The following is a 23,279-nucleotide window of genomic DNA, read 5'->3' on the forward strand; positions in this document are numbered from 1 at the left end:
ATATTTTTTAGTTGGAATTTACCATGCAAGAAGCTGTCCAGTGTCTGCATGCCCTAGAAGAGTACTGCCCTTCTAAAGATGATTACAGCAAGCTCTGTCTGCTCCTCACTCTGCCTCGTCTGACCAATCATGCTGAATTTAAGGACTGGAATCCCAGCACTGCACGAGTTCATTGCTTTGAAGAGGTCTGTGTCATGGTCGCAGAGTTCATCCCTGCCGACAGGAAGCTAAGCGAGGCTGGTTTTAAAGCAAGTAACAATCGCTTATTCCAGCTCGTAATGAAGGGCTTACTTTATGAATGCTGTGTAGAGTTTTGTCAGAGTAAAGCAACGGGTGAAGAAATTACAGAAAGTGAAGTACTTCTTGGCATTGACCTCTTATGTGGCAACGGTTGTGATGATTTAGATCTGAGTTTATTATCTTGGCTTCAGAATCTCCCTTCTTCAGTCTTTTCTTGTGCATTTGAACAGAAAATGCTTAATATTCATGTTGACAAACTCCTGAAACCTACAAAAGCTGCATATGCTGATCTCTTGACTCCTCTTATCAGCAAGCTTTCTCCTTACCCATCGTCACCAATGAGAAGACCTCAGTCAGCTGATGCCTATATGACTCGCTCCCTGAACCCTGCCCTGGATGGCCTCACGTGTGGATTAACCAGCCACGATAAGAGAATCTCAGATCTTGGGAACAAAACTTCTCCAATGTCACACTCCTTTGCTAACTTCCATTATCCAGGAGTACAAAACCTTAGCAGAAGCCTCATGCTTGAGAATACAGAATGCCACAGTATCTATGAAGAATCTCCTGAACGGTAGGCATTTGCTCATAAAAATTAGGAAATGGCCAGTTCTAAGTAGTCTATAGTGTGCATGCAAATGCTCTTGGTGTTCAGCACTTTATAGTTTTAAGAATTTTAAGTTTACATTTAAAGTTAGCTTATAAAGTAATGGGTTTCATGGAGGCACACATGTTTATACATGCCATTATTACTTGGTTCTGATTTGTCTCCTCTGTGCCCCCATCCCCTGCCCACTTCTGACTGGCTCCTCCTCGTCCCTCAGACCCTTTTACATGTTCATGCACTTGTGTTCCATTTTCCTCTTTTCTCCCTCTCCTTAAGATACCTTCCTCCCCTGTCTAGTTTCATGACCTAAACATACACCATATTCATAAATATAATTGTAAATATAGGTCCTTCATATGATAGAAAATGAGGAATTTGTCTTTCTGGTCTGGTTTCTTTCATCTAATACAATCATTTCCTGTGTATCCATTTTCATACAGACGTCATTATTTCGTTTTCTTTATGATGCGTTAAAATCTCATTGTGAACTCCAGCTTGCCAGGCAAGTTCGGGGGATAACCAATTGCTATATTAGAGGCCCCGTATATTGGAGGGAATACATGCCTGGTACTAAGCCTATGACTGGGAAGGTTCTAGGCCCTAGAGAAGAGTATATTACAGGTGTTTTGCTAAATGGACATCCAATCAAAATGCCATCTACATATTTATATTTACACTCATTAGCCTGGGTCAGGAAAGCTTCTTTTAGCAGAGGATGACAGTTACATAGTCAAAGTACTGAGAATAAATGGTTGTTGAGTGTTTAGTTCTAAAGGAAACATCTGTACCTCCTTCAGGTCCCAGCAAACATCCGCAAAGGTGTGTGTGTGGGGGGTGAGTTATTAAGTTAATGGTGGAGAGGAGCATCTTGAAACCCTTTTCTGGAAGTGGCATGGCCATTCCAAACACCGGCTCATAGCTGTTGTGGTTTACCTGCACAAAAAGAGACCTGGGATTAGGAGGGGACTGCTTGAGGAGAAGCAAGTCAGCAGGAGAGGGAAAGGAATAAGAGAGGTAATTGGGGCTGAAGATGATCACTGGCATTCTATATAACATTATCAGAAATAAAAATTATCAAAAGTATATAATGTAAAGGAATAAATAAAGTGGTCATAAAACATCCCACTGTGTGTATGCTGTACATTTTCGAGACAGGGTTTCTCTGTGGTTTTTGGTTCCTGTCCTGGAACTAGCTCTTGTAGACCAGGCTGGTCTCGAACTCACAGAGATCCGCCTGCCTCTGCCTCCCAAGTGCTGGGATTAAAGGCGTGCGCCACCACCGCCCGTGCTGTACATTTTCTTTACCCACTCGTTTGCTGGTAGTCACCCAGGTCTGCTCATCTCCTCACTGTTGTGAATTGTACAGTTGTGCAGAAACATGGCTGTGCAGGTATCTCTGTGATGTGTGGACTAGGAACTTTTGGTACATCCTTGTGAGTAGTATGGATGGGTTACCTGGTAGTTATAGTTCTAGCTTTTTGAGAAAACTCCATCTCTCTCTTTTTTTTTTAAAGATTTATTTATTATGTACATAGTGTTCAGCCTCCATGTATGCCTGCAGGCCAGGAGAGGGCACCAGATCTCATTACAGATGGTTGTGAGCCACCATGTGGTTGCTGGGAATTGAACCCAGGACCTTTGGAAGAGCAGCCAGTGCTTTTAACCTCTGAGCCATCTCTCCAGCCCCAAGAAAGCTCCATCTTGATTCCTGTAGTGGCCACACAAGTTCATATTCTCACCAGCAATGAATTATGGGTTCTTCCTTCCCCGCTTCCATGCCAGATTTAGTCATTGTTTGTTTTCTTGATGATAGCCATTCTAACTGGAGATGAGGTAGAATCTCAAACAGTTTTAATTTGCATTTCCCTGATTATTAAGGACATTGAACACTTTGTATAATATTTATTGACTATTTGAATGTCTTGTTTTAAGAATTATCTGTTCAGTTATTAGCTTCATTTATTGATTTGATGAGTTTTTTTTTTAGTGTTTAATTTTTGCAGCTTCTTCTATATTCTAGATATTATTCCCTTGTTTGATTTATAGTTGGAAGAACTTTTTCCCAGTCTCTGTGCTCTGCAGAAGCTGTTTAATTTCATGTAACCTCCTTTTTCTAGTTCTTGAGATTATTTTCTGTGTGGTTGGAGACCTTTCAAAAGTCTTTGCTCCTATATATATCGTATTATGTTTTGCCTATTTGTTTTCCTTTAAATGTTTTAAATCGTATATAAGGGCTTTGATCCACTTTGAATTGGTCTTTGTGCAGGATGAGACATGGATTTCTAAATTCATCTAAATGTGAAAATCCAGTTTCCCCAGTGCTATTGATAAAGAGGATGTCTTTTATCCAACATATGTTGGCACCTTTGCCAGAAATTAGGTAGCTGTAGCTAAGTGGGTTTATTTCTGGGTTTTCTGTTCTGTTTTCTGTCTTGTTTCATGCTGATACCATGCTTTTTTTAAAAAAAAAAAAAAAGTTCTCTGTGTGGTGGCACTTACTTTATCATCATGGTTGTTAGTAATTTATAGAAGTCTGGTAATGAATATTCTTTTTTTTTTAGTTCTCTGTAGCTTTGGAGTCTGTCCTGGAACTAGCTCTTGTAGACCAGACTGGCCTCAAACTCTCAGAGATCCGCCTGCCTCTGCCTCCCAAGTGCTGGATTAAAGGCGTACGCCACCACCGCTCGGCACGAATATTCTTATACATGCACACATAGTAGTCAGAAGGAGAAGCTCCTAGGCAAAGATTGCCTTTGTGACAATGACTCTCTAATGTTGCCTTCCTGATCCCCCAACTGTGTTTCGATATATCTGCTGCCTAGAGAGATCAGTGCTGTGTAATTTAACTTCGGTAGTTGTTTCCATGGTGTTTTGTAGCAGCAGATAAATCTGTGTGTGTGTGTCTGGTATTCAACATCTTCAGATGACGTTTTTCTTTTCTTCCTCTTTCTTCCTCTCTCTCTCTCTCTCTCTCTCTCTCTCTCTCTCTCTTTCTTTCTTTCTTTCCTTCTTCCTTCCTTCCCTCCCTCCCTCCCTCTTTTTTTCTTTTGTTTTCTTTTTTATTTCTCTTTTTTTATTTTGAAACAAGGTATGTAGCTTTGGCTGGCCTGGAACTAAATCACTGTGTAGAGCAGGCTGTCTTCAAACTCATGGAGACCACACCTCTGCCTCCTAAGTGCTGGGATTAGAGGTGTGCATCACCACACCTGGGTCACTGTTAACATTATTTGAGATTTATGTAAAGCAGTTAGTGGGGTTTTTTTGTTTGTTTTTTATTTATTTTTGGTTTTTCGGGACAGGGTTTCTGTGTAGCTTTGGAGCCTGTCCTGGAACTAACTCTTGTAGGCCAGGCTGGCCTCGAACTCCCAGAGATCCGCCTGCCTCCCGAGTGCTGGAATTAAAGGCGGTGCAATTAGTGTTTTAAAAGAATATTAGGAACAACCTGACATAAAATTCCCAAATTATTTCAGCAAAAAGATATTTATTAAAAATGTGGAAAGATGGGCTAGGTATGATGGTGCGCGCCTGGAATCCCAGAACTTAGGAGGCAGAGGCAGGTAAATCTCTGAGTTTGAGACCAACCTAATCTACACAGCAGGTTTCATGATACACAGGGCTATGCAGAGAAACCCTGTCCCAAAAATATAAATAAAAATATATTAAAGAATTTTAAGTAATTTTTTAAAGAAATGGAAAAATCTATTTTGCTTTTATGATCAGTGTAAATAAAATCTAAAGTCTTAAAACTCTAAAGAAACATATGAGAGGGAAAACAAATATTTGAGCAACAAAATCTCAGTTCATGTTTCATAAAGAGAATATAGGTATGAAAGCCTCCAGACTGTCTAGTTTGTAGATGTATCTGGACCACAAAGAATGAAAGTGAATTTCCCGAAAACACATACTACTGATATTAGGTTAGAGACCCCGCTTCCGGAGTAAACGTTTGTCCTATCTGGGCGTGACAGTACACGCCTGCAGCTGTGGTGTGTGGGAGCCGAGGATCTCTTGAGCTTAGAAGTTTGAGACCACACAGCAAGGCCCTGTCTCAGAAACAAACACATCCTCTCTAAGCATGTTCTGTATTTTGAAAACATTTTATATTGTTAAGAAAGATACCTAATTTTGTATAATAAACAGTGAACCCTTAATACTCTTTTTAATGCACGAAAAATTCCTCTAAAATGCATTTTAACCCCATCTCTGCTTTTTCTATTTTTTTGGAAGAAGCGATACACCTGTTGAGGCCCAGCCGCCTGTCAGCAGTGAACCCACGTGCCAGGGTTCAGATTTTGAAAAAGAGTCTGCAAATGGAGCACAGAATCCAGTGCCAGCTAAACAAGAAAAAAACGAGGTAATATTTACTGAGTGTAATGTGCCTCAAAGTTGTTCTCTTTGTAAAAGTTAATAGGATTTCTTATATATAATGTAAAAGACTTTTATATTAGGGCATAGTACAAAGATTTTAGATATTCTCATTATTGGCTCATTTTCTGGTTTCTCTTCAAAGAATTTATAGTATGTTTAGTTGTCATCATGTATTTTATAAGTAGAGGAATTTATTAAAAATCTAAAATGCCACATATTTCATGACTTAAATAATTGAATTTACAGTAAATTTTCATTTTAAAGACATTTCTATATATCTATATTTTATTTGTGTTTAATGAACAATAAAAATATATAATAGTGATACTTTTATCTAAATCTAAGATTCCATCTTTTATGTGTTTCTGATAGGAAATTGTACTATGACGTAGAATAGAGATTTATGTATTGTTCCACATACAAGAGGTGTTAAGTTTTTCTTTTCTTTTTTTAATTTTTTTTATGGTTTATTTAACATTTATTTTATGTGCATGGGTGAGAAGTGTCAGATCCCCTGGAAACTGGATCTTCAGACAGTTATGAGCTGCCATGTGAGTGCTGAGAATTGAACCCGGGTCCTCTTTTAACCACTGAGTCATCTCTCCAGCCCCTAAGCTTTTCTTTTTCTTTTTTTTTTTTTAAAATATTCATTTTGTTTATTATGTATACAATATTCTGCTTGTAGGCCAGAAGAGGGCACCAGACCTCATTACAGATGGTTGTGACCCACCATGTGGTTGCTGGGATTTGAACTCAGGACCTTTGGAAGAGCAGGCAATGCTCTTAACCGCTGAGCCATCTCTCCAGCCCCATAAGCTTTTCTTTTAAAAATTTTTAATTATTGGATTGGTATGTGTGTTTGTGTGTGTGTGTGTGGGTGTGTGTGTAGGTCAGAGGAGGCTTTTATGGGAGTTAGTTTTCTCCATAACACACTTGGGTTGTCAGGCTTGAACAGTGGGCATGTTTACCCATTTGCCTATCTCTCCAGAACCTACACTTTAGGAGAATGAATGGGAAGTATTGAGATCACTGAACTTAAAACCGGTTTTTACTCATTAAAGAACATTTGGAACCTAGTTTTTAGGCAAATACATGTTTCTGTCTATAGAAATCTATTACATGCTTGGTATTATATACGTTTGATAAAGGTAATCTTTTTTTTTTTTTTTTTTTTTTTTTTTTTGGTTTTTCGAGACAGGGTTTCTCTATGTAACAGTCTTGACTGTCCTGGAACTCTCTTTGTAGACCAGGCTGGCCTTGAACTCACAGAGATCTGCCTGCCTCTGTTCCCCAAGTGCTGGGATTAAAGGCGTGTGCCACCTCCATCTGGCTAAGGTTAACATTTACTGAGTAGTAATACAGTTTTCCAAGGCATTTTATTTAAGTAATACTAAGTTTATCATTATCTACATGTGTATTCTCTGACTGTGTGTACCTGTTATAACCATCAGTTGCGTGTCAACTTTGGGCTAGTCAGGAACACACAGTAACCAGTCATTTCAGTTGGTGTTAGAAAGTAAAGGAACTGATAATCTGTGACTGTTATTTTTCAAAGAGCAATGTAATTTTTACATTGTTGTAGTTGTAATTTTATTTAGCATTTATAGATGATATTATAAAAACATAATTCAGTAATGGTCTGTTATATGTATGTTTTTCTAATATTTTTAAGCTTCGAGATTCCACTGAACAATTTCAAGAATATTACAGGCAAAGATTGCGCTATCAGCAGCATTTAGAGCAGAAGGAGCAACAGCGGCAGATATACCAGCAGATGTTACTTGAAGGAGGTGTGAACCAAGAGGACGGTCCTGACCAGCAGCAGAATCTTACAGAACAATTCCTTAGTAGGTCTGTTGAGCCTCACTGTAAACACGAGAGTCATGTAGAGTACCTGCTGGGGCTGGAGGGAAGGCTCCCAACTAGAGCACATGCCGCTGCTCACAGAAGACCAGGTCCAGTTCCAGCACCCACATGGTGGCTCAGAAGGCTCCCCACCAGCGTTAACTCCCTTCTGACCTATTCGGGCACCAAATACACATGTGCATACCTACGTACATGCAGGCAAACCCACAAAATCTTTAAAAAACATGTAGTAACTGCTACTTTCTCTGTAGTTTGAAATTTTCAAGATTTTAAAAATGTTTTATGTAATGTAGAATTACATAATGTCTTTCAGTTACAAAGTCCAGATTTGTCTTTCTTCCCCCAAGTAACTACAGTGGTTCAGCCCATGGGCTGGAAGCTTGTGGACTAGGTGGATCCCATTTTACCCAAGGTAGATTAGGATATAGACGTTACTTTGTTTCTTTTCTATTGTTTTTAAACTTTAATATTTTATACGTGCTGTGTTTTGTCTCTATGTATGTCTGTGCACCATGCACATGCCTGGTGTTCACAGAGGCCAGAAGTCATCAGATCCCCTGGACCCACCATGTGGGTGCTGGGAATTGAACCCAGGCCCTCTGGAAAAGCAGCAGTGATCTTAACTGCCAAGCCGTCTCTCCAGCCCATACTTAGTTTCTATCTGCTCATCCATTTTCCCTAGGTACCATGAAAGTAAATGAGTTCATCTGTTTATGTGCTGTGAGCACTCTACTATGGTTGTCATTTATAGTTATTAGTTTTAAACCTTCAGATTCAGCCAGGCATGGTAACATGTTTTTAAAGCTGTAGCTATTTGAGAGGCCAAGGTGAGATACTCATTTGAGCCTAGGTTGAAATAGCCTGGTCAACAAAATGAGACTATTTTTAAAAAGAAAAGAAAAGAAAAAGAAACAAGACAACTTGTAGATTCTTTTGGATTCAATATTAATTTCTTTTTAAAGTAAATTATCTTTTTTTTTTTTTTTTTTAGTTTTTCAAATTATGATTTCTCTGTGTAGCTCTGACTATCCTGGAACTCACTCTGTATACCAGGCTGGCCTTGAACTCAGAGATCCTCCTGCCTCTGCCTCCTAAGTGCTGGGATTAAAGGTGTCCCCAGTATCACCTGGCATTGGACTATCTTTTTTAGTGTCTTGGTTATGTCTTAAATTGATGGAGATTATATTTAAAATAAAATTTCCCCTAGATTATATATGTGCATGTGTTTGTCTTTTCAAGCTTTTAGTCTTGGATATATAAGGAATGTTTTAAACTACACTTTTATTTTAAACTGTTTATGTTGTTATTTTTATAGGTCTATTCAAAAGCTTGGTGAATTAAACATTGGGATGGATAATCTCGGCAATGAAGTACCAGTGCCCAACCAACAGTGCACTGGGAGCAAAAGCAGCGAATCCAATAGTTCTTCTGTGGCTAGTTTTAGTACTCCACCCCAAGATTCCAGTCAGAGGTTGATCCACGATACTTCACATATTCACACAAGCACTCCTCGTAATCCTGGATCTACCAATCACATCCCCTTTCTTGAAGAGTCGCCCTGTGGAAGCCAGAAGTAAGTGCTTGAGTGTAAAGCCTGAAATGTTACCTTCTTACTGTGGTGCTAGGAACATAAGCTAAGAGCTCACTAGCTCCCGATTTCTCTCTGCCTGCTGCCATTTGTCTCCTTTCCTGTCTGTTTTCCTTCTTGCAGCAAGACAGTTCCGTTTTTTTATAAACCATCTTATTGAGAGAGTCTGTGGTTTTAGGCTTTATCTTGATTTTTTCCCCCTTGTTTTGACATTTTTCAACAGATAAGCTCATAGACCTTTGGGCTACAAGAGGGTGTTTTTTATGTTAGAGTGATTATAGAAGGACAATTTTGGCAACTGTGAAAAAATTATAGCAGCTAAAGACTTTGCATATTTATGTTTTCACCAGTTAGAACATTTTTATCTTCCTATCGCTAGTAAACAAGTATTAATGCAGTGAGAATAGTCAGGGGCATTTTCTTGTGTTACCATAAAACACTTCTCAAGTAGGTTAATTTAAAAATGTATAACTTCTTTTGACACTTGTGTACTTGTAGGAATTAGCCTTGTAGGAATTGTCATATTTTACTTTTGTAACTAGGATACTGGTTTCAGGCTGATACACAAATGTTCTTGAGTAGAGATAGGAATTAAATGTTAAAGTTATGCTTTATTCAGAGGGCCTGAGGTCTGAGAAGACAGCAAGTTAGCACCCTGACCTCTACATACAGCATTGCACACACCATAAGTAAATGTAAGAAACAAACAATTTCATTAGGATAATTTGTTGTCTCTTTTCTCTCTGGATCATAGCTCCGGCATTATATCATTCTTGCTTTTATTTACTGGCTTTATGCCATTATTTAAAAAACAAAAAACAAGACAAAACCAGACCTAGAGAATTCTAGGACTTTCCTCCTTATCTTCCTGGGTTGTTCTTTTCCTTTTCCCTGTGTTGGATCCTCTGTAGCTTTCATGTAGTTCTTTGAAAAAGGATTTATGTCAGAAGTAAAATTTCTCTGACCGTGTGTATCTGTTCATGTTACTGTATTTCCCAGTGTTGGTGTAGAATTTGGGATGGTAACCATTTTTCTTCTTCTTCCTTTTCCTCTTCCCCTTCCTCCTCCTCTTTCTTCTTTTTTCTTTCAAGACAGGGTTTCTCTGTGTAACAGCTTTGGCTATCCTGGAACTGACTCTGTAGACCAGGCTGGCCTCGAAACAGAGCTCTGCCTGCCTCTGCCTCCTGAGTGCTGGGATTGTGTGTCATCACTGCCTGGAGGTAACCATTTTTCAGTGTTCAGAGCTCTGTGTTGTGATCTTTCAGTTTCAGTTTCAGTGCTCTTATGAAGAAGTCTGATGTCCTTTCGATTCTTGATCCTTTGTGTAAGGCCTGTTGCTTTTTCCACTCTGAAATTTTTAGGTCCCTTATTTCCCCCATGTTCTGTAGATAGCTCAGTCGGTAGAGCATGAGATTCTTAATCTCAGGGTCGTGGGATCGAGCCCACGTTGGGCACCATTCTGTAGTGGGAGCTACGGGCTGCTTCCTGTCACCCAGCTCCCGGCCGCCTGGCTAGCTTATGCCCCAAAATAACAACACACAAACTGTATTCTTTTAAACACTGCTTGGCCCATTAGCTCTAGCCCTTACTGGCTAATTCTCATATCCCGATCAACCCATCTCTAATAATCTGTGTAGCACTAGTCTTACCGGGAAAGATTCAGCATGTCTGACCTGGCGGCTTGCTTCATGGTGTCTGTCTCTGAGAGGAGCTGCCCTGCATCTGAGCTCACTTCCTCTTCCTTCCAGCATTTTGTTCTGTTTACTCCACCCACCTGTGTTCTAACCTATGAGGCCAAGCAGTTTTTTTATTATTTAACCAGTGACCTTCCTCCATCACTGTAGTTTTGTTCTGTTGAATTCCCCCATGGGTCTTTTAAAACTAGAAACTTAAGATTTAGGAAGTTAGAAAAAGTGCTTAGTAATGTCCTCATCTCTATTTTCTATTGACTTTTTTCCCCTGATGTGATGTTCTCATTCTCTAAAAATTTACTTTAAAAAAGTACTGCATTTTTTCTGAGATGAAATCCTCTTGTCTGTAAAGAGTGTAATTATGTTTTTAGTTTGGGGACTTTGTTTTTTGAAGCTTTTCTCTTTGCTCGCTAGCTTTAATCCCTTACTTCTTTGAGGATTTGGAAGCCTCTGAGTGTAATTCCTGAGGGTTTCCTTAAGCTTATTAGACAAGAACTGCGTGTGTTGATGGTTCGTGTGTCTTCTTTGGCTTACAAAACAAGGAGTATTGGAAATACTCTTCTAGGAAGGGATAGTTATCAGTTTTTGTTATTTTTTGTTTTCTTATTTTTTTTCCAAGGACAGATATTTTTCCTAAAGAGCAGTCTGTAGGCTTCTGCTTGGGGTAGAGTTTAGCATTGCAGAAGGACTGTGGGACAGGCAGAGAGGCTCTTGCCCTTCACCGTACAGTGTGGGAACGTGGCCTTCTTTCCAGAATGGTGTCTCACCTCACTCCACAGCTCTCCTGATATGATACCATATCAGCCCAGTCCCCAGGGCCTCCATACAGTGGCTTTGAACAGAATCCCTGAAGATTACTTGCTAAAAAGTAAAATAAAGATGAAAGGTTAAATTTAGTTTCTCTTGTGATTTTTAGAGTAAACTTTATTTGAAATTCTATTCCCACAGCTCATCAGAACATTCTGTCATTAAGCCATCTCTTGGAGATTCTTCAGGGAATCTATCAAGATCAAAAGGGGACGAGGTAATGTTTTGGAGAAGTTTCTTTGTGTGTGTGTATGTATTGCAAGGATTTTTTTTTCCTGAGACAGGGTCTTGTGTGTAGCTCTAACTGACCTGGAAATTGCTATGTAGGCCAGGCTAGCCTCAAACCCACAGAAATCTGTCTGCCTCTGCCTCCCGTGTGCTAGGATTAAAGGTGTGCACCATTATGCCCTGCTGCAAAAGATTCTTAATTCAAAGAAAAGCTATAGAAATGGTCATTATTTAACTCAAAGTAGTGGGAGAGATCTCACTGCACTAAATGGAGAGTTTGCCTTAGGAAAGACATGTGGGATGGCTGGCTCATCGCCCAGCCTGAAGAGCTGAGTTCAGTCCCCAGGACCCACATTGTGGGAATAGACAACTCCCAGATGTTGTCTTCTGGCCTCCGCATGCTTATGTACACCCCTACACACACATAGTTAACTTAAAAATGAACACACATAAGTATTCATATTAATGGCCTAGTGGTGACCTTGAATTTTCTCACTGAGAACTGCTACTCTCTGAATTTTATGGTGGCTTTGTTTAGATATTATTGGTGTTTCTGCTGGGCCTTTCATCTCAATGTGTTTGTGTTTTGGAATCAGGTATCCTTTTCTTACTATTCTTTTTTATTCTAGCTCAGAATTTAGCCTCATAAATAAAGATATTTTCCAGATGCCTGTAGGGCAAACAGGAAACAAATGAAGAGTGCTCACCATTTTCCTAAGTGCCCAGGAATATTTGCTCCTTGTACAAAGAAATGCACGATGCCGGTGTTTCCAATTTCTTTGATCTCAAGAAAAGCTAGCATTTGTTTTTATATGAAGTCTCCTATTGAGCATATTGCTGCATTTAAAAAAATGTAAAACTTACATTATTTCTGCTATAAAGAAACTCTTAATGTTTAGAAGGGTGTTAGCCAACCATCCTCTCCGTTTTCGCTTATCTCCTGCATACTACTCATTTACACATCCATTTCCTGAATGGACTAAAGTCTGTATGAATAACAGAATTCCGTTAGATAAGAAAGTGTATGTGGTGTCAGTTTTGTCTTTGCTTCCCTAAGGAGGGTGCATTGTTTGAATGCATGAAAGCTTGGGTAGCAAGAGGGAGGGTCCCATCACTGCTCATTGTGATTTTTCTTAGCTATGACCAGAACTGAAGCGATTTGCGTTTTTGTGTCCTTGCCATTGCTATTTCTCAAGACAAGATTACGTTAAGGCTGTCAACTTTGCACCTGGAGATCCATGTTCCTGGTCCAGACAGTCCTGCTCAAGGTAGCAGTGCTGTTTCAAAGGACAAAACAGCAGGAGCTGGGCTGGAGAGATGGCTCAGCAGTTAAGAGCATTGCCTGCTCTTCCAAAGGTCCTGAGTTCAATTCCCAGCAACCACATGGTAGCTCACAACCATCTGTAATAATAAGGTCTGGTGCCCTCTTCTGGCCTTCAGGCATACAAGCAGACAGAATATTGTGTACATAATAAATAAATAAATATTTTTTTTTTAAAAAAAAACAGGAGCTGTGGACATTTTTGTCTAGAGCGGCTTCAGCTCTCCTCTCCGGGAGAGTGCTGCAGACAGACTGACACTTTAAATAAACACAAATCTCAAATATTTTGATTAAAATCATTTTTATAGTTTTAAAAGGACATTCTACAATTTTAGTTTGAAATACTGAAATATTAATTGCTGGAGATAATAGTGAGTTGTCTGTTTTTAACTATAAGTGGGTTAAATTAATAATAGCCTTTTATATTTCTTCTTTTCTTCCTGAGAGAGTAATCTGATTGTGCTGCCCTCTCCGGTCTAGAGCTACTTCTCCTCAGTTTCTCAACTAGCAGCTCATGAATTTCCTATTAGACAAATGATACTCTGTTGTTTTCACTAGAACTGTATATGTGAGTGGTTGACAGTTAAAGAGGACATCAGTTCCCCCTGAACTGGAGGTATGGAATACTGCCATATGGGTACTGGGAACTGAACCTGGGTCCTCTGTAAGAGCAACAAGTGCTCTTAACTGCTGAGCTGTCTCTTCAGACCCTGTATTTTGTCCTAGTCTGACTTTTGTTCAGTAATATTTGTTACCTAAAAGATTACTGGTAGTTACTATGAAATGATCAAACTGGAATAATATGGTTGAAATGAATTAGAGTGGATGAGGGTGACTCAGATTTGTTTTTCCATATATTGACTTTTATATCCATTCTTTCCATAGGATGACAAATCAAAAAAGCAGTTTGTTTGTATTAATACTCTAGAAGACACACAAGCCGTGAGAGCAGTGGCTTTTCATCCAAGTGGTAATTTATATGCCGTTGGCTCAAACTCAAAAACCCTGAGAGTGTGTGCCTATCCTGAAAAAATTGATCCAAGGTAAGAATTGCATTGTTCCACTTGCCTACGTTTCCAGTTAGCTATGTTAGACCAGGCTGGCCTCGAACTCACAGAGATCCACCTGCCTCTGCCTCCTGAGTGCTGGGATTAAAGACATGCGCCACCACCGCCCAGATGGTTGCTTTTTCATATTTGTCATTTATTAATGTTTCAGTTCTTCCTTCTGTTAAACCTTTGTTAATCAGTGCCTTCATTATTAACTTATCGCCCATCATATTTTTGATTATGGCATTTTGTATTAGTAAGTCTTTCTTATTTCTATGACATCTTTTTTATCTTCAGGGTTCTTATAATCTATTTATTATGCAAAACAAAAATTAGATAGGTTATGGCTCATTACAGACTGAAAAACTAGACTTTTTTTCCCTATTGAAGCAGCATTTCACTTGTAGCCTAGGTTGGCCTTGAACCCCAGATCCTTCTGCCTCTTTTTCCTTTGCAGGCACCAGCTGCCATTCCCTGTATTACTGTTCCTATAGTTTCAGAGGAGTTTAAGTTAAACTATAGCAATTGCTGATATTTGGCCATTTAAAACCTACAAAAAGTAAAATTTTACTTGGTTAACCTAACAATAATTTTTATCCTCTTGTTCTAGCAAATTATAGGATTTGAAAACCAGATATGTATTCTGAAAGGTTTGTCATGAAAATGCTAATACCATTTGCAGTGGTATGTTTGCCTATGGTGTACAAGACACTGGACTGGGTCCAGTCCCCAACACTGCAGAAAATTAGTTTTTGTTTTGATGTAACTTCATAGGAATCTACATTAGAACGTTTTTGTCAGTTTTTTTGTTTTGTTTTTGTTTTTGTTAAATTGTCTGCTGTGAGTAAGCTAACATTATAGGCCTAGGAGATGGCTCAGCAGTTAAGAGCACTGGCTTCTGTTTCAGAGGACCTGGGTTGAGTACCAGGTTCCACATTGCCTCACAACTGTCTGTAACTCCAGGAGAACCAATATGCTGACACATAAGACACAGACATAAGGCATAAACATACATGCAGTCAGAACTTTCATACACATAAAATAAAAAACGAGCATTATAAAGATATATATTATGAGATAATTTGGTAAATTTTTCTGGTGATGGAAATAAACTTGTATTAATACTCTAGAAGACACACAAGCTTTTAGAACAGTGGCTTTTTATCCAAGTGGTAGTTTATATACTATTGGTACTGTTGGCTCAAATGAAAAAAACTCTGTGTGTGCCTATCTAGGAAAAATTAGTTTTCATATAAAGATACCCAAACAAGCTATATAAATCCTTAAAAGTTTTAATTATTATAAGTACTATGAGATATATTATTTTGTATTTACAAAGCAAATTTTAATGTAATACTTATTATCTGACAATTTCATACATGTATATAATGTACTTTGATCGTATACACTCCTCCCCCTTTAACTCTTCCGAGACCTGCCCCCTGCCCCGAACATACATTCATCGCCCTTTAACTTCATACACTTTTGCTTTTTGTTTTGCTTTATTTTTCAAGACAGGGTTTCTGTACAGCCCTGGCTGTCCTGTACCTCACTCTGTAGACCATGCTGGCATCAAACGCAGAGGTCTGCCTGCCCCTGCCTCCTGAGTGCTGGGATTAAAGCTTTGTGCCACTGCCTTCTGACTTTTTTTTTTAAGTTAAATACACAATAAATCTAGTTAGTATTTTTCACATACATATGAGTATGGGGCCATCCACTGGCGCACGGATAACCTACCAGTGCCCACACCCCCGAAGAATCCTGACTCTCTGCTTATTACCAATAGCTTCTCAAGTAGCAGTGGAGCTTGAGCCCCTCTCTGGTCTGTTGTTGGAATTTTGACTGGCTTGTCCTTTCGCAGGTCTAGAGTAGGTGCCCCAGCTGCTCGGAGTCCGTGAGTGCAATGCCATGTCATGCAGAGGAGGCAGCATTTCCTAGCGGTTCCTTTCCAAGGGTCTGCTGGTTGTTTGTTTCCAAGTTGTCTGGTTTAGAGCTGAGCACTGGCGCTCTCTTATTCCTAGCACTTTGACCAGCTATCCATCTCTGTATTAACTGTTGTCTGCTGCAAAAAGAAACTTTTCCCCTGTAGAATCATTTAAAGACAGGTAGGAGGTGCAGAGATAGTTCAGTGGTTGAGAGCACTTGATGCTCTTTCAGAGAACCAGCATTCAGTTCCTGGCTCTCATCAGGTGATTCACAACCATCTGTTAACTTCAGTCTCAGGTGATCTGATACCCTGTTCTTGCCTCCAAGGGCACCTGAGTTCACATAGGCAAACATACATGCAGACACACACATGTATACATAAATTAGTAAAAAAAAAATAAAGATTAGGGAAAGGAATCAGAGACCCTGTTAGTTCACAGTGTTAAAATACTTTGTTGCTCATTGTCTGAGTAAATAGAGTGGATGAATGCTCCTGTATATTCGTAAGCACAGCACATGATGCAGTTCCTGCAGAGGCCCAAAAGGGTGTCAGATCCTGGAACTGGAGTCACAAGCAGTTGTGAGCAGTCACATGTGTACTGGGAGCTCCTCCCAGGTCCTCCACCAGAACAGCAAATACTCATAACCACTGAACTATCTCTCCAGCTTGTAGTAGCAGTTGCGGGGCTGTGTCCCGCCACCCGGCTAGCTTTACCCGAAAGTTGTTGAAGGAGCGGCTAATGAGAGCAGCAGGCTGTGTTGCGTCCCGCCACCCGGCTAGCTTTATATCCGAAATAATTATACGGAAACTATATTTTTTTGAACATTGTCTGGCCCATTAGTTTTAGCCTCTTATTGGCTAGTTTTTACATATTGATTTAACCCATTTTTAATATTTTGTGTACTATTATGAGCTGGCTTACCAGAAAAGATCTTAACCTGTGTCTGTCTGGAGTGGGAGAATCATGGCGACTTACTGACTTGCCTTTTTTTTTTTAGCCTTTTGTTTTGTCTACTCTGCCCACCTAAGGGTTGGCCTATCAAATGGGCCAAGGCAGTTTTTTTATTAATTAACCAATGAAAGCAACACCAGCTCTGCATTACTAAGTAGAAATACTTGAAAAGGAGAAAGCAAAATGTTAGATCAGGGAATGGATAGCAGGAGTTATGGTGGCACAGCCCAACACTTGTCTATGTAGAGTTGATGCGATGGTTTGTCCCTGCCCCACCCTGAGCAGCCCTTTCTGACCCGTATCTTCTGTCCCCTGGAGCTGTTCTCTGACTTTTACTTTGTTGGGGGAAACAATCTTCCTATCTTTTAGAACTCAAAACTTTATTCTATCCCATAATGACTTACATGTAGTGGTCACAACATTATCTATCCTAACTAGATTTTTAAACTCTGGAAAGAGATCTTGTCTTTTTTTATTTTTATCCATTTTCACCTTTTCTTAAACTGAGCCACATTGTCAATAAATATTGTATGTTCCTAGTTTGTATTAGCTTTCTTTTGTTTATTTTTTCTTGGAAAAAACTTCATGAAAAATGGATAAATGGAGATTAAAAAAACATATCCTATTTATTATGTGATCTGAAATGAGAAATTTGTATAATAGTTATAATTTTACATTTTGGTTTAAAATATGGTTTATATTATTTTCTTTTATGATTTTAGAAATCTGATAATCTACTGTAAGTTGGATGTGGTGATTTAACATCAGCATTCTTGAGTCTGAGACAGGAGGATTATTGAGTTGGAAATCCAACCTCTCCCCAAATAAAACTTTGCTGCTGGATATTCTTCTCTTCCTTCCCTTGTAATAGAGAATTGCATGTTAACTAATTTTAAAAATCAAGAAGTTGAAATATCTTTATGTACTATTTCTTTTCAGTGCACATGACATGCCTAAGCAGCCAGTGGTACGATTTAAGAGAAACAAACATCATAAAGGATCCATTTATTGTGTGGCTTGGAGTCCTTGTGGACAGTTATTAGCAACTGGATCAAATGACAAATATGTAAAAGTGCTGCCCTTCAATGCAGAGACTTGTAACGCAACAGGTAGGGTCCGAGTGTGCCCCAGTAGCTGACATGCCAGTGTACCTGTGCGCTTCCCCTGCCGTGTCTTCCTGTTGTTACTAGTGAAATCTCAGAACATCATCTTGAGGAATTCATTTTTTTGTTCTGATTATTCCACTCCAGTGAGGTATTATTCTTTTTTTTTTTTTGGTTTTTCGAGACAGGGTTTCTCTGTGGCTTTGGAGCCTGAGGTATTATTCTTTTAAATAAAAGTCTTACACATAGCCAATTGGCATATGAATTTTAGAAAAACATTAAGGTGAAAATAATTTTTTTCTGGACTAGGGATGTATCTGAGTGGTAGGCCACTTGTACAGTGTACAGAAGTATTCGCACGCACGTGTGCGTGCACACACACACACACACGAGACAGTGACAGAAACAGAGACAGAGAACCTTTAAATAACTACCATAATTGAACTAGTGGATATTTTCTAGAGTTTATCTGTCCTTTTTGTTTGAAATAAAAGACAGGGAGGTACCAGGTGGTGGTTGCACATGCTTTTAATCCCTGCTGTCACGAGGCAGAAGCAGGAGGATCTCCATGAGTCCGAGGCCAGCTGGTTACCATGAGCAAGTTTCAGGATAGCCCCTGCAGTTTCACAGAGAAATCCTGTCTTGAGAAACTAAAAACAAAACAAAACAAAGGGCAGAGAGGCAATGAACTTTCTGTAGCTCTGCTTTAAGGACAGTAATAACTAAATCAGTACATTGATTTCTTGAAGTTTCATGTTCAATAAGTGAACTATGTCAATCCCTAAGTTAAAATATAAACCATACTACACTATTTTGAAGATGAGTTTTTTAGGTTAGCTTACAAGATGATGGGTTTACCTGTGGTGTGCCATGCTTTGCTCTGACGCTGCTGTATTATCCTTAGCCAGTGCTTAGGCAGCTTTAGCATCTCCTCGCACACTAAGTTGAGCAGCATTTTTTTGTTTTTAATTCTTACTGCTGTTTCAGGACCAGATCTGGAATTTAGCATGCATGATGGGACAATCCGAGATTTGGCATTTATGGAAGGCCCGGAAAGTGGTGGAGCTATTTTAATAAGTGCTGGGGCAGGAGATTGTAACATTTACACAACAGATTGTCAAAGAGGACAGGGTCTCCATGCTTTGAGTGGACACACTGGTACGTAACAATCACACTGTGTGCTCTTTCCTTTTGCTCAGCCTGTGCTATGTGCTGTTTTCATTGGTGGGTAGATCTTTTCATAATGGGTCTTTCTGAGACAGATTTTTATTTCAAAGACCTTCATTGTGAGTTTTGGATATCAGAGTAGTAATAATGGTATTATTATCTTTTTATTCAGCACAGAATTCTTGTAGTTTAATCTTCACAGGCATTATATGATGTAGGAAGTTTTATTCCTCTTTATATATGAAGACAGTGGGGCAGAAAGGGTAACGCCAGGAAGTGGCAGATCAAAGATGTGATTCTGTATCCATTTCGTTCAAAGCTAGTAATCTAACACCACAGAATAACTGCCTGTGTTTTCTTCCTGAAAGTTACCATTATTTCAAGTGACAAATTTGTGTGTATTAATTATTATATTTTGAAATACAGAAATTAGTTATTTTACTAATAGAGTCACCAAAGAAAGAATGAATTTGTTCAGAGTGGTTTTGATGTGTTTTAATGAATTTTTAAAAATTAATCTCTTTGATAGTATATAAAATCTCTATGCTGTGACATTTGGTTAACCAGTAATGAGAAGGACTTGCTTTGAGACATGTTGTGGAAAGGCCCTTTCTCACTTAACTGCGTGTATGGTCTTTTATAGGGCATATTTTAGCACTTTATACCTGGAGTGGCTGGATGATTGCATCTGGTTCCCAGGATAAGACTGTTAGATTCTGGGATCTTCGAGTACCAAGCTGTGTTCGTGTGGTTGGCACAACATTCCATGGAACTGGTAGGTTTTTCTTAGATATGAAGTTGTATGAGAAAGGAACTTCATAAATTATGCTAGTGTCTGCTTTCCTCCCCCCTCCCCCATCTTCATGTGAAAAAGGAAACGAGGTCTGGGAATGTAGCTTAGCTGATAGAGTGCTGGACCAGTTAATGGGAGCTCTGAGTTTAATTCTTAGTACTAAATAAACCAGGTCAACCTGTGCTACAAGAGACTCAAAAAACAAACAAAAAAGCAAAAGGATATCTGGGGTGGAGGTTTTGAGGGAAACTGACTTCGTATTTTATTGATTAGTTTCAATTCTTTTTAGAATTCATTCATATGTTACCATATTTGTAAACCAATACTAGATTAAATATTGTGTTCCAAATTGGCCTCTTAGGGCAATTTTAGAATATATATATATATATATATATATATATATATATATATTTGTTTATTTATTATGTATGTAATGTATGTAGCGTATACACCCCAACAGTGTGTGTAGCCGCAGAAGACATTTGTGGGAGACCATTCTTTCCTTCCTCTGTGTGTGGGCTCTGGAGGTTGACCTGAGTTCCGGACTTGAGTGCAGTGCCTTAACTACTGAGCCAAACCCCTGCCCAGATCTTAGATATTCAACACTTTTTAATTAGATAACTTATTTATGTGCAGTCACATGTTCACATGAGGTCAGTAGGTAACTTGTGGGAGTCATTCTGTCCTTTCACCATCTGGATCATGAAGATTGACCCCAGGTCATCAGGCTTGGCAGCAAGTGACCATTACCTGATCGGATCATCCCACTGGCTCTAAAGATTTTTCAAAGATTTATTTTTATTTTATGCGCATGGGTGTTTTGCCTGCCTGTGTGTGTGTGCACCTTGTGCTTACATTGTCTGTGGAGGCCAGGAGAGGATTTCGGATCCCTTGAAATTGAAGTTACAGAAGGTTTTGAAGCTACCATGTGGGAGCTGGGAATCAAACCCTTGTTTTCTGTAAAAGCATTAAGTGCTCTTAACCACTGAGCCATCTCCCCAGCCCCTCTCAGTCGGGGTCCAGTGCCAGCCCGGACCCTGTATTGTTTCTCCGGCCCAGAGGGGAGGCATGGATTTAAGACACAACTCACATGGTTTTATCAGGAGGGAGATACTCAGTGATGAATCCTGAGTTCACAATCCTGAAAATTCATCTAGTTTATTCTCCAAACAGCCTTATATAAACTTAGGGGAAATTCATTAGCATTCTGTTTCCTAGGTAACCAGGTGAATGTCTCTGGTCACGTCCACACCTTTGACCACACCTTTCTATGCCCATTTTGTCACACCTCCTATCTTCCTGTTCTGTAGACCAGCTCTGTAGGCCAGCTCTGTCAAGTAGACTGAATTAACATCTCTTTTCAGGCATTCTCCAAATTACAAAGAAGGGAGCAGAACAACATTAGCATATCCTGACCCTTTGTTAGGGAGGTGACCACCTCCTGTGTGGCAGGTGCAAACTATGGCCTGGGATTCTGGTCACCATACCATGTAGAAATATGGGCCTACACCTCTCCCTGCTGATGTAGGTTGCCCTTCTGTATGCTGTGAATATGTTTTATTACCATTGATAATAAAGAAGCTGCTTTGGCCTATGGCAGTACAGAATATAGCTAGAAGGGAAAACAAAGCTGAATACAGGGAGAAAGAAGGCGGAGTTTTTAATCCCAGCACTCGGGAGGCAGAGGCAGGCGGATCTCTGGGAGTTCGAGGCCAGCCTGATCTATAAGAGTTAGTTCCGGGACAGGCACCAAAGCTACAGAGAAACCCTGTCTCGAAAAACCAAAAAAAAAAAAAAAAAAAAAAGAAGAAGAAGAAGAAGGCGGAGTTAGAGATGTGAGCAGCTGCTGGAGAAGGTAACAAGCCATGAGCCTCGCGGTAAAATATAAACTAACAGAAATGGGATAATTTAATTTGTAAGAGCTAGTTAATAATAAGTCTGAGCTAATAGGCCAAACAATACATAGTTAATATTAAGCCTCTAAGTGGTTATTTTTAAAGCAGCTGCGGGATCAGTCAGGACGAGAAACCTCCAGTTACACCCTGTCTCTATTATTTTCTCTCTTCCTGAAACTCCTGACTCCAGGTTTTAAAGGAAAGCCTCTTCTTTCCTTTTAAAGGCTGTGCTGTGCTGTTTTTAATATATTGTACCTCTTCTTTCTAATGTTCCTTTCTTCTGATGAACCTCATTTCCTGAAGAATGTTCATGTGCTGGCTCCTTTTTATGACTAGCTTTGTCTTTTATTTAACAGTGTTCTTACCTAGTGTGGGCTCAGAGGGCTGTTTTGGCTAAATGGAGTGTTCTGAGGTACCTATTAAGTCTGTTTTTACTCTTTAGCAGTGGTTCTCAACCTTCCTAATTCTGCAACCCTTTAATATAGTTCAAGTTGTGGTGACCCCAACAATAAAATTATTTCATTGCTACTTCATAATGTAATTTTGCTACTGTCATGAATTGTAATATAAATGTCTTATACGCAGGATATTGATATGTGATCCCTGTGGGTTGCAGCCTCCAGGTTGAGAACGACTGCTCTATGGGGAAGTTCAACTCTAATGTTCTGGTTGACTTCTTATTTAGATGATCTGTCTAGAGATACGTACGGTATTGAAATTACTGTTTTTCTATCAAGACTTATTTAAACTTTAAAAAGCCATTGGTATTTGTTTTATGAAAAGTTGGTAGATATCTTCTTGGTGAATTGTTAACCTTTTAAAATACATAGTGGCCTTCTTTTGTTCTCTTGACCCTCAAAGGCCTGATGCTAGTGACCTACTTCTGCATGCCAGGATCCACCTCCTAAATATTTCATAGCCTCCCCAAATCACTTCCTGCAGTGGGGGAAAAGTATTTAAAACATGAAGGTATAGGGGGCAATCTCAGATTTAAACCTGATCTGGTATCTTGCATCCTTACAGTTTCAAGTTCAAAATATTTTCTTTCCTTTTCTGTAGCATCCCAAGATTTTCTGTGAATTCATGTTGTTTCTGCAGTCTGAGGTTCTCTTCCTTTTGTCTTCTCTTTATCAGGCTTTTTTTTTTTTTTTTTTTTAAGATTTATTTATAGCTGGGCAGTGGTGCTGCACGCCTTTAATCCCAGCACTTGGGAGGCAGAGGTAGGCGGATCCCTATGAGTTCCAGGCCATCCAGGTCTAAAGAGCGAGTTCCAGAATAAGGCTCCAAAGCTACATAGAGAAACCCTGTCTCAAACAGATTTCATTACAGATGGTTGTGAGTCACCATGTGGTTGCTGGGAATTGAACTCAGGACCTTAACCTCTAGGCCGTCTCTCTAGCCCAGGCTTATCTTTAGGTTTCATTCAGCATTGCCTTACCACCATGAGACTCCTTTGACTGCCCTAATTCCAAACTCAACACTGCTCGGTCATGAACTCTTAATATCTACTTAAAATAATGTTTTTGCTTATCTTCCCTAATAGAGATTAAATGGTCATACCTGTTTCATATTCCAGAGTAGACGGACCACCTATTGTAAAGTGCCTAGCCCAAGAGACAACTGAATATTAATAGTCAACTTTTTAAAGAAATGAACTAAGATTTCTTTTGGCACAAA

General features: G+C 39.3%; 1 protein-coding gene across 3 annotated transcripts in view; it reads left to right on the forward strand.

The window, feature by feature from the left end:
* The window catches only part of Wdr47 (WD repeat domain 47), a 52,667-nt gene that overhangs the window by 23,687 nt on the left and 5,701 nt on the right, over positions 1-23,279 (forward strand). For 2 of the 3 annotated variants that reach the window (XM_057793431.1, XM_057793429.1), the window contains exons 5-13: positions 12-814; positions 5,075-5,201; positions 6,888-7,066; positions 8,397-8,654; positions 11,309-11,384; positions 13,602-13,759; positions 17,584-17,753; positions 18,735-18,905; positions 19,558-19,689. In XM_057793431.1, coding sequence (XP_057649414.1) covers positions 12-814; positions 5,075-5,201; positions 6,888-7,066; positions 8,397-8,654; positions 11,309-11,384; positions 13,602-13,759; positions 17,584-17,753; positions 18,735-18,905; positions 19,558-19,689 — 2,074 coding nt within the window. The remainder of the gene's footprint in view (positions 1-11; positions 815-5,074; positions 5,202-6,887; positions 7,067-8,396; positions 8,655-11,308; positions 11,385-13,601; positions 13,760-17,583; positions 17,754-18,734; positions 18,906-19,557; positions 19,690-23,279) is intronic. The other variant, XM_057793430.1, reaches the window with a different exon arrangement.

This window comes from Chionomys nivalis, chromosome 18 (genome assembly GCF_950005125.1).
Source record: "Chionomys nivalis chromosome 18, mChiNiv1.1, whole genome shotgun sequence".
Classification (NCBI taxonomy): Eukaryota; Metazoa; Chordata; class Mammalia; order Rodentia; family Cricetidae; genus Chionomys; species Chionomys nivalis.